Below are 12,189 nucleotides of genomic sequence, written 5' to 3'. Positions count from 1 at the left end.
TCCTTTTGCTTATCTGTAGTTTAAAGTTATTTTACAGAGAATGTTAATTATTATCTTTAGAAGCAAAGGAGGAAAGGAGAACATGACAGTGATTTGAAGCTCAAGAACTTTTCATCTCTGGTAAATGCTTAGGTGGCTTAGGCATGTGGCCTTGCTACACAGGAGGACACTTTGTCCACGCACAGATACATTTTAAGTTTTGAGATATTTTTATTGGAACTAAAGTCAACTGTCAACAAAAGTCATGCTTTCAAACATTTCAAATAGACATGATCCGATCAACAATTTCTCTTTTCCTTTAAGAAAAACAATAAACAAGTTTATTAATATATTTTGAAGTCTAAAACAGCCAATGCTTTTTAGTTTGCTCAAATTAGTCTTAGAGACACTATTTAATACAAGAGACTCTTTAGACAACATTAAGAGCTTAACATGTAAATCATCAATAGAAATTTGCAACTATCATCTCCACTGTTTCAAGTTTAGAAGTCAGTTACCATTAAAGTTACTAAGCAATAAATATGCCATAGAGTATTGTACCTTTTTTGGACAAACTCATTTGCAGTTGATATGAGATAATTTTCCATGTGGTGCCCAGTAAGATTATAAATTACTTGGGAAGAATAAGTTCTTCTATGAGGTGGAGAATAGTTAAATTTAGGACATTCCTGGAAAAAGAAATTAAAAATTAGTTTCCTTTCGGCTGTGCTATGCAGATTAAGTAGATGATGTCAAGGAGTTTCAGTCTTCTGATTTGTCTATCACCGCAACTGGTGAAGTGTGATAAAACTGTCCTTTGATTCTAAAGAACTTTGAAAAAGAGGTCATCTTGCCTATGGCCATGAAATTAGCATAAATAGTTATTATCACTGTAGAGCATATACATGTGTTTAGGATTTGTGTAAAGTTAAGGACATGAGTTTAAAAATGTGTGACATTTCTTTCAGTTGCCACCAAGGCAGTGTTTTTGGAGAATAACACTAAACATAAAGATGCCACAAAATTCTCTCAAAAATTCACAGAGTCAGGTACAGGAGTGTATGCCTATAATCCCAGCAGCTCTGGAGTCTGAGACAGGAGGACTGCAAATTCAAGACTAGCCTCAGCAATTTAGCAAGGCCTTAAGCAACTCAGTGAGAACTGGAGTGTTCAATCACTGAGATACATCCCCAACCCTTTTTTAATTTTTATTTTGAGACAGGGCCACATTAAGCTGTTGAGACTTAAGTTGCTTAGGGCCACATTAAGTTGCTGAGACTGGCTTTCACCTTTTGATCCTCCTGCCTCAGTCTCCTGAGCTGTTGGGATGTGCCACCACTCCCAGCCTACTCATATTTCTGATGGGAATACAATAGATGTGTAATTGCAGGTCCCCCAGGGAATGCATATTTTTCACACCAGTATATACTGTCAAATAGTTTAAAAATTATTTGTACACAGTAAATTGACATCATGAGTATATGTTTGCCAACACTTGGAATTTTCCTTCTTCATTTTAGCCATTCTGGTGATTGTGGAATGGTATTGCTTTGTGGTTTTAATTTGTATTTCCCTGATGATTACCTGTTCATGTACTTATGGGCCATTTGGATATTCTCTTTGTGTAATGTCTATTTATTTTGCTATTTTTTTCTACAACATAATCTTTTGTTTTGATGATTTGCAGGAGTTATATATAATCTGAATGTAAGTCCTTTGTTGTATGTTGATACAACTACAATGTCACCTTCTACTCTACAGATTTCCTTTTTAACTCTCTTCTTTCAAAAATCTTAGGACTCGACTTTATCCATAGAATATGTCTGATATACCTAGCACCAATTATGCAAAGTGACACATTGTTATTAAACAGCTGAAAATAAACTGACATGTAGGTTAAAAATGTTTAAAGTCTATGTTTTCTGGATTAATAAAAATTACCCAGTTTTCAATTTTAAATATTAACTTAGCTGACTTTTACTGTGAATTAAAGAAATATATGAAGAATTTTAGGAATCAGCTAAATTAGATGAGGGATTAAAAAACTCTGACTGCTAAATGTAAGACTAATTTTAAGTATTCAAGGATTCCAAAGGACTCTTATCAGATCCCAGCTCTTACTGTTAGTGGCGAACTTGCATGAGAACACCAAAATGGATTGTAGTCACTGAACATATGTCCAATCTAAAATATGGTACAACCATATGTCAAAGTTCAGGATACAACACATTTGTCACTTTGAATAAAATGTCACTAGATTCCACCTCTGTAACAAAATCGATATCATAATGATCCCTAGGGATTAATAGTGATATTTTCATCAATGTTCTTAAATTTTTAAAAAATTTTCAAAAGTTACTATAATAATTATATAAGCTTATGGAGTACAATGTTTGATTTGGATACTTGTATAGTGATCAAATCAGGAACATTTAATTTCCCTAATGAACTTGATTCTCTTAGAAGTTTGGTGAATTAAATATGTGATGCATGCACGAATATAACACAATGAAACCCATTATTCTGTATAATTAAAATGCATTAATAAAAAAGTTTGGTGAACTAATAAGCTTGGAAAACAAAAGTCAGTATTCATAGGATATAGACAGAGTAAGTGAGTGTTGGGTAATTTTTCCTCTTTCAGGAAGTGATTTCTTTCTTGCAGGCTGGAGGAGTTGCTTGGAGATATATGGACTTCCACTATAGACCTACCCATAACTGACTTCCCCACTGACCATTACAGTGACCGTCACCCTGTATTTTAAAATATGACAGTTATGGTCTCATTTTGTCCCGTGAAACATACAGCTTTTCATTTAGAAGTGAACTGAGATCAGAAATTCATTTTTAGTTGGTTTCCACAAAAACCATCATAGAATTTGTTTCCTTTGGAAATTTGTCCTGAGTTGGATCTAAAACAGTGACTTGGAGCTCAAAGTCAATATTTTTGAGCTGTACAGGTCCATATCTCTGAGCTCCTAGCTTCCATAAAATGAAATTATATGACTCCTTAGTAACCTGGATAGATCTTTCAAGGTTTGATATTTATTCCCTTTTTTTTCTACTTTGCTAATACAAAATTCCATTTTACCTGGACATTTTCTGAGCAAGAACAAACACCAAAATTAGTGATAGGTTCTCCACTAGTGTTCCATCTTTCCAGACTGTCTTTCTTTAAACACCGTCTGCAAATAAAAATGAAATGTATGTATGTCTATTCTCATATTTACCTAGAAGCATATAAGAAGCACTTGGTATTAAATATAGGTGTGTAGTCTTATGTGCAATTTACCAGTTTTTATACTCCGAATATGACATTTTGTGGTGTGGGGAGGGGGGGGTTGAGGGAGAGCATTTATTGATTAAACAGTGTTGGGATCAAAGCACATTAAATTGTCTTGCTCTGGTGGGATGAGGTTTTTTATTCCCTTTATTCTCCTTGCTCTCTTCATCTTCTCTTCTAACAGGTAGGGGATGCTTTAGCATAATAATCTACCAAGCTCAGATTGACATATATACTATTTTGACAGTTTAAATAAACAAATCAAATAGTGCAAAGACCAGGGAATTGGGAGTCAAGACTTAAGACTCAGGGTTAGCTATGCATCTACTATCTAGAGTTTTTTTTTTTTAATATTTTTTGGTTGTAGTTGGACACAGTATCTTTAATTAATTTATTTATTTTTATGTGGTGCTGAGGATCAAACCCAAGGCCTCGCCCGTGCTAGGTGAGCACTCTACCATTGAGCCACAAACCCAGCCCCACTATCTATAGAGTTCTTTAGGCAAGTTTCTTAGTCTCTTTGAGCCTTGGTTTGCAGAGCGGGATTAATAATGCACAGGGTCATGACTGTTAAATATAAGTATGTATACAAAAGAGCAGACAAATTATAGGGCATTTGATGGTTCATTATTATAGTACAGCAAAGCCTAGGATCACTCTAAAGGAAATAGATAAAATATGTTAAACACAGATATCCCTGAGAGCAGTTCACAAATAAAGCACACATACATGCACGCACATAAACTAGGTTTGTTTGAAATGAAAGAAAAAGAGCAAGGACCACTTACGAATCACTGGTGTTCAGACACACATTGTCAATGCCGGGGAAATCCCACATTGCTGAGACTAGTCCTTTTGTGCTTGGGTGAGAATTCCTGTAATATTAAAAAATGGAATCAAATCCATGGTCTTCTACTTGTCTCCCATATTAAATTGATGTTCCTTAACAATTTGAAGACATGATTTTATGTTAACTGAAAGACTATTCATTTAAAAATCAAAGAAAGTCTGTCTCCAGTGGTAAAAGGTCCTAGAAAAAAATATGCACGTGTCTTATTGTTCTTCTAATAGTCACATGCATTTAGGGATCACCTGTTGTACATGTCATGTTATATTACATAGAACTGTGATGTTCTGTGTATAATTTGTCAGAATAATAAAATGTTATGTGCTATATAATACAACAGACTTGGAGGCCACGTACAACATGGATTTCTTGATAGTCATTAGAATACATATCTACTGTAACATTATTTTTGCAAAAATTTTAATAAGCTACTTTTTGGCAATTAAAGTTATGTATTGCAATAAGTCAAACTGTCCATTCTCTTAATAGAACCAGATACTGCCGCTCCTATGTTCTTTATGTTTCTGCTTTCCATGGCATCCAGGAAGGTCCAGCCACGCCCCTAGAAGCAGTTTGGGATGTTCTTTTGGTTTATGAAAAGAAACTCACGCATAGAAGGCGGTCTGTTCGTGGGTACCATACAGAGAGGGGGAGATCTGGATCTCTGGATAACTGTTGCTGGAATCTCTCAGCGTGCCCAGGCCCATGGCAGTGGTCACAAAGACGATGGGGAGAACAACCTGGGCAATGAGGCCTTTCCAGTTCCTTCGGGTATGGTGAAACCTCTTTATGAGAATAGCTAGGATCTTTTTCATTAACAGTCCAAACCCGTCCAGCCTCTCTCCTCTTGTCAGGACTTTGTCTGGTTGAGGAAAAGAGATTTGATATGGTTCTAAGAGCTCTTTTTTTTTTTTTGCAGTGCTGAGGATTGAACCTAGAACCTAGTACATACGAGGCAAGTGCTACACTCCCAGCCTATTCTGGGAAATCTTAATAAATCTAATAATAAGTCACTGCAGAAACTACGGATGGATGATAAGATGTGGTGTGATAGGAAAAGCTTTTATTTTAAATATTTGGATTGGAGGCTTAACAATTCATTTGTCAGCCTGGGCCTTGAGTCTCAAATTGAGGACAGATTTAATATGCATCTCCTAGAATATATATAAAAGTACTTTAAAAATTATAATTCATGAGGCACAAAATAGTCCTAAATATATGCATAGTAATTTTAGTGCTTATAAGTCCAATTGTCTCTAATTCTAACGTGAAGCCCAATGAATTTACCCCAAGTGTAGGAAAAAGGAATCCTCTTCTCTGAAGTATAATTCTAGTTCAACCACTTGTTCATCAAATTCTCTTTAGAAATTTGGAATAATTATGGTGTTTTGAAATTCGATTTTTATTTGTGTCTCCAGAAAAAAAAAAAAAAAGACCTCACTTAAAAGAACGTTTTCTCCTCACTACCCCAAACACATTTTGAAATGCTCTTTATGTGCTAAGAAAATTCTATGGCTTCTGAGAATCAGGGAAGCTGTGGAGGCCATAACTGTTGCTCCCTCTATGGAGCTCTTATGGCTACTACTTCCAGCAGCTCCTTCTAAAAAAAGTAGGTTCAAATATCTCATTCTCATGCCTGCCACCAAGCATGCCTTCACATGTGATAAGATGACGGTATTCGTCAACACTGTGTATATTTTTAATTTTCCATCTCAAATTATGCAGCACAAAAATCATGATCTTCATTTAGCTGATAAGAAAAAATACAAAGCTGCTTAATTTAAAATGAATTCCAATTAAACAGAGGGAACAAGTTTAAATGCAAACCCATATCTCTGCAAAAGGGAATTGTAGAAGTAGCTGAATATTTTGAGTTAATTAGTATGCTTTTCTGTTTCTTGAGAAATTACATGTGGATGACTTACAGGTGTATCAAATGGAGTAAATGTGCTTTCTCAAAGATAATGTCAAGGAGGGGAACGTTTTGACTAAAGAATAGTTTCAAATTATGAGACAAATGCAGAGGCAAATATGTAGCATTTACTTCCTGAAGCAGATGACCATTGTCTAATCAAAGTCCTCAATTCCGTGGACTCTACAATTATATTCCACAAAAGGTGATAAACGAGAAATGTGTCAGAGGACAAATGAGACTCAAATTCTGGAGTTATACAAACATCAGAGATTATCTTTTCTGAGTTTTAGAGACAGGCGAATGTTTAATTAAAAGTTCTGTTCCTAGAGAATTTTCCCCATTTAAGCAAACTATTGAAATGACTACTCCATAATTTATATATCATTTTACTACATTCTTCCATAAGTAAATAGTGTTTCCAGAGGTATAAATTAACTGTCAGAAAGTGACTAAGTGGCAATAAAAGTTATTTTTTTAGAAGAATTCAACCCCTCAAAATCATGTCAAGAAACATGGTTTTTCAAAGATAAAAGAATTGAGGGGGGGAAACCTGCTATTACAGATACTTAGCCATCAAGTCCAACTTAATCAATTCAGAGATATTCCTCCCAAAGAATTTTCTTGCAGACTAGAGGATGTTAGATTTGCTTTCCAGAGAGGTGCTATAAAAGTGATGATTTTTCCCCCACCCCATTTCTACAATGACTATTGCCTCCACTGGTACACATCTAATAACTGGGCATGAACTACCTTACAAGATAACCTAGTACATTGATGGGTAGTACCAGTTACAGAAGAATCTTCCCATATTGGCACAAATCTGAAACTGCAGTGAAAACCACTTGCCATGAATAGAAAGAATACCCAGCGCCACTCTTATCAAGGGCATTCTTCCGCATTCTTCAAAGTATTTTTGAAATAGAGAATTTGGTTTGTTCTGACTAATTTTTGTATATTAGAAATGAAACTTGTGTTGCCTTTGGCAATTTTATTTTCAAATCTACAATGAAACTTAAAAGTCAAATTTCAAGAAAAATTCAAAATCGTCCTGTGATTTTTCTCATTTCTAAGAATTAAGCAAAATATCTACTTTATATTTTACCGTCTCTGTCTGTGAAGTTGCTGCTGCTCACAGATAAATCATCAGGAGTTGAGATGCCATTGGCACTGGAATTCCCAATTTTCTTTTGAGTTAGGTGCTCAAGACTCATATCACTATTTTTTTGTGATTCCTTAGTCAAGTTCAGAAAGACCTAGAAAAAGAAGCCAGATCACTTGATTGGCATAAAACATACATATTTCTTCTAGTTTCTAAACTTAATTTTTATTGTAAATTTTTATCATCTGACTTGAGGAGAATATTCTTGTATATAGAAAGATGGGTATTCTGTAGTTGAGGTGACATTTTAAATTAGTCTTCCATAAGAATTGTACAGAAAGCATTCTAAGCTTTTCTGATTTTGTGAAACATTTATGCTAAAATATTTATTTTGTTTTTAAAAAGCTGCATACATTTATTCTCAGGGGAGAGCCAGTTATAACAACTTTAAGAAATAAAGAAATGTCCTCATGTACCTCTTCTACAGTGGTGTCTGAAATGCCATAGCACCCGATGTTGAGGTCGCCCATGCCCTCATCCAGTGCTCTTAGGAGTGACAGGTAGGCTCCTGAGACCTTGGTGCTGAATGGAGGGAGCACATACACGAGCTCTCCCCCGATATCCTCCTTGAGGTAGGCTTCTGGGAGGTGCGATCGGATCATGGCTGTCACGGCCGTGGTGTTACATATTGCATTTGCATCCAGATTTGGACTCTGAAAGCAAAACAGAAGTTAAACATTTTGCTCCATGCACTATAGTGATCAAAGCCCCTAATCAGAGGGCGACGAGTTCATTGAGGTCATTCTAGAGCTGACTTGGATCCCACACCACCTGGTGGGTCCCTGTCCCACCTGGGGACTCTGCAGTGGTCTGTAACTCCCTATTTTGCCTGCCTCGTTCTCCCACTCCACCTTGCCCCTTCTCCAAGCTCACAGCCCATCTCCTTCCTTTCTCTTGCTTTACTCCAGTGGAGTCTTTTGATGGTGTTGCTAGAGCACTTTTGCCTCCCATGCGTCCTGCTCAGGTGCTTTGTCATTGCCACACAGAGCAGCATGTCCCCTTCTTTCTCCAGTTCCAACTCATGGCTCAACTGTTGTTTTCTCAGAAAACTCTTCTTTTACGGCCCCACTTCACAACTGGACCCCTCAGCATTCCCTCTCTCCCCCTCCTGGTTTATTTCTATAGTATACATAGGAATAAACATACTAAGTAATTTACTAATTACTAATTGACAATACATTTATTTACTTATTGATTGTATCATATAAATTTCTCTGACTCCACTAGAGTATACACCCCACTGAGGCCACAAATTTTAATAGCCTCAGTTCAGTGATGAATCCTTATTGCCGAGCACAGGATTTGAAGGCAGCATAAGGCATAATTTTGCCCCTACTACATGAATTTATGAATGAATTAATGAATATAATAATGAATTACTTTTCATATCTTGGAAGTCACATCAAGGTGATTCAGATATAAAATAAATAGTGGTAGTCAAATCATGCTTAATTGGCATTTCAGTTGGCATTTCAGTTCTTACACATATCTTAATTCATTTGGCATTTCAGTTCTTACACATATCTTACACAGTATTGTTAAATCATATGCTCTGTGAGGTGATAGAGGCATTCTTAGTCAGCATTTTTGTCCTCTAAAAAGTGTAAAAGCTCTGCCGGACACTGTGGTGCACACCTGTAATTCCAGCAATTCAGGAGGCTGAGGCAGGAGAATCACGAGTTCAAAGCTAGCCTCAACAACCTAGCGAGGCCCTAAGCAACTTAGTGATACCCTGTCTCAAAATAAAAAATAAAAAGGGCTGGGAATATGGCTCAGTGGTTAAATGCCCCTCGTTTTAATCTGTGGCACACATACACACACAAAAAGTAAAAGCTCCAAAGCTCCACTGACCTGTATTAGTCTCTACTCTGTACTCAAGAAGTCTTGATCAGAGATTTATTCATATGTATTCATATTCTCTTCATTTGCTTTTGATAAGCCAGAAAATTTATACTTCATTTTACAGGTTGAAATGCTAGGGAAAGTAAAAGGCTGACACTCCATCAGTAACCTTAAGGTAGAGATCAGTTCTTACCTAGACTTAGTTGATCTTTTCCTTTTTTTTTTTTTTTTTTTTTTAAACTAGGGATTGAATCCAGGGGCACCTAACCACTGAGCTACATCCTAGCCCTTTTTATTTATTATTTTGAGACAGGGTACCACTAAGTTTACCTAGACTTTGATACTTCATGTGCCATGTCCCCAACCACCACCAGCAGCATCACCTGGGAACTACTTGGAAATTTAGCAAATTCTGGAGTCTGTTTTGTATACAAATTAATATATAATCTTCAGTGTGGTATAATTTCTCTCATACCAACCTTCTTCTTGGTGAGTGTGAGGTGATACCCATCCCCAAAAGCCTCCTTGAGGTAAAACGGGGACCCGCAGCACCGGAGTCCCCCCTGCTCCAGGAAGGCAATGCGGTCACTCAGCACTTCAGCCTCATCCAAGTGGTGCGTTGACAAGATGATTGTTCTGGCTTGAAAACAGTACAGTCGAGAACAACAGGGAATGAGAAAGCAAGATACAATTCCCAAGACCAGAATTAGCAAGAGCAAATTCTGTGACATGTGACAAAGAGTCACATTCTGCAAGATATTTGAAAAAAAAATTGACTAGAAGAAACTTCTAAAATAATCAAAAGGAAATTCAGAACAGATGTGCTTAAGTATTTGGTGGGGGTGTTTTTCATACAGGCTGGCAGCAAATAACCATTTATGATGCTATCTGGGTAAAAGTCCCTCATTGGCTGTACGGGCACTGGCAACTCTCTAGTCTGTGTTTTATTCCTGTGGCTTCATTTGGCATTTCTCTCCCTGTCTCCCTACTGCCCCCAAACCCCTCTCTCTCTCCTTCATTTCTTCACTATGAAAAAAGCAATAATTTTAAAGACTTTTTGAATATTCCTCTCTGATTAATCCACTCCACTCTGATTACTCCTTTGCTTCACATCCTGTTAGCACTTATTTAGTCTGTTTTCAGTTTATTTTCACTTGTATATGTTTGGTATCTCTAATTAGATTCTGAGCTCCTCTAGGCAGACCTTGGAACTTCTGTTGGATTTACAGGCTCTCAAAAAGGCCAGTTAAGTGCCCCACTCACAGTGGGCATTAGATAGATATAAACTAATTGACCTAGAAGTTTAGCTGAGAGGAGAGAAACTTGAGAAAAGAGACCATGTCAGACATTTAAAAGATATTATAAACAGAAAAGGCTTTGACTTGATTTTGTGAATCCCAGAGGGCACAGTTATGACTGTTGAGTGGAGAAGTCACAAGAAAGTACTCATACCGGTTTTGTTCTTGGATATAACATCCCATATACTTCGACGAGAACATGGATCAACTCCTGTAGATGGTTCATCCAAAATTACTACCCTGGATCCACCAATGAGAGCTATGGATATCGATAGCTTCCTCTTCATTCCTCCTGACAATGTTCCAACTCTCTTATGACGATGGCTATACAGTCCAGTGTCCTTTAATGTTCTTCAAAAGTGATGTACAGTGGTTACATTTTACAGATAGGCTACTAGAATATTAGCATTCACTAAGGAGCTATCATGTGCTCAGGAAGGTGTCATTGAGAATTCAAAAAGCTTATTATATATCATCTAGTGGAACATACAAAAATTGATATTAAGAGAAAACACAAGGCAATATATAGTTCATTCATTTGACAAATACTCAGAATATCTGCCTATTGTATCGAACAGCTTGTATTTTGTGCCAGATCATGTTTTAAGTGCTGGAGAAAAGAAGTGAGTAGGTGAAGTTTCTACTCATAAGGAGATTGTGTTCTAATATATATGAGTATATCAGGAGGGATGGGGGTAAATCCAGTCAATAAGCAAGTCTGTAATGTGCCACGTGGTGATAAGTACAATAAAAAAATAAAGCAGGGTATGTGAGATAAGGAGTGCCTGGGGCATGCTATGTTAGGCATCTATTTTACATGTGACTGTCACCTCAGAGAAGGGAAGGTTTGAGCAGAGAGTAGAAAAGTAGACATTTGACCAGGAGTAAGTCAAATGGTGGTCTGGAGAGAAGTGCTACTGGTTGATGGAAGAGTAAGTAAGCAAACAGGCCAGCACGCCAGAGCAGAGTGAGTGGGAGGCCAGTGAAGGAAATGAAATCAGAAGGGACATTGGGGGCAGGACATGCAGTGTCTCATAGGCCTTAATAATGACATTATTGAGTGTTATGCTGAGCGTGACAGGAAGTCACTTCAGGGTCACACAGGAGTGACATGGTCTGATTTGCAGTTGAAAAATATCACCCTGTCTGCTCTTGAAAGAACAGATTGTATGTGTGATGGAAGAGTCTGGGGGCTGGGACCAGTGTGGTAGCCATAGAGATTAAAAATAGGATTAGGGGCAATATAGAAGTTAGAAGGAAAGAGAGTGAAACAATTTCAGTACAACCAGTTGGTGAAGTTAATGACATTAAATGGATATAAGCCAGAGAAGTAGAAAAACTAAAAACCAATTGTTTTGTGGGAAACATTTCCTATTGCTATGATCTCTAGAACCTGACCAAGCTCTGTATCTGTGCGTATTCTTGTTGCTGTCATGACTCACCTTTTCACTTCCTCATGCAGCTGCTTTTTAGTCCAGTGAGGAACTTTGATGGAGCCATATAAGAGAAGGTGTTCTTTAGTAGTGAGGTAGCTGAACAAGACATCATGCTGCATGCAGACCCCCATGTTCTTCCGAACAGAGTCTAGGTCTGTTTTAATATCTTTTCCATACACAAAGATGGTGCCCGCAGAGGCACCAAACAGTCCAGTCAACATGGAGCTGGAAATGAAGGAATGATAAATGAGGTATGGACCAGGCATTTAAACACCACTTCTCCATGAAATGCCCTAGAGGGTCCTCAAAATCAACAGGATCTTTGCCCTCAAGCCTGCATCTTCATTGATCTTATCTATTTCCTTGTGTGATAAATTCGTGCACAGGTTGCACCAGCCTGAAATCCATCACTGTGGTAACCTCCTATCTT

The 12,189-nt window shown here is 37.3% G+C and overlaps 1 protein-coding gene across 2 annotated transcripts in view; it reads right to left on the bottom strand.

The window, feature by feature from the left end:
* Positions 1-12,189, bottom strand: part of Abca12 (ATP binding cassette subfamily A member 12) — a 162,293-nt gene that overhangs the window by 27,129 nt on the left and 122,975 nt on the right. For both annotated transcript variants that reach the window (XM_076866065.2, XM_076866066.2), the window contains exons 29-37: positions 11,766-11,984; positions 10,478-10,674; positions 9,505-9,665; positions 7,600-7,836; positions 7,127-7,277; positions 4,719-4,971; positions 4,051-4,137; positions 3,071-3,164; positions 541-668 (exon numbers count right to left, since the gene is read on the bottom strand). In XM_076866065.2, coding sequence (XP_076722180.2) covers positions 541-668; positions 3,071-3,164; positions 4,051-4,137; positions 4,719-4,971; positions 7,127-7,277; positions 7,600-7,836; positions 9,505-9,665; positions 10,478-10,674; positions 11,766-11,984 — 1,527 coding nt within the window. The remainder of the gene's footprint in view (positions 1-540; positions 669-3,070; positions 3,165-4,050; positions 4,138-4,718; positions 4,972-7,126; positions 7,278-7,599; positions 7,837-9,504; positions 9,666-10,477; positions 10,675-11,765; positions 11,985-12,189) is intronic.

The sequence above is a fragment of the Callospermophilus lateralis genome, chromosome 9 (assembly GCF_048772815.1).
Source record: "Callospermophilus lateralis isolate mCalLat2 chromosome 9, mCalLat2.hap1, whole genome shotgun sequence".
Taxonomy (NCBI): domain Eukaryota; kingdom Metazoa; phylum Chordata; class Mammalia; order Rodentia; family Sciuridae; genus Callospermophilus; species Callospermophilus lateralis.
This window is presented reverse-complemented; position numbering and strand designations above follow the sequence as displayed.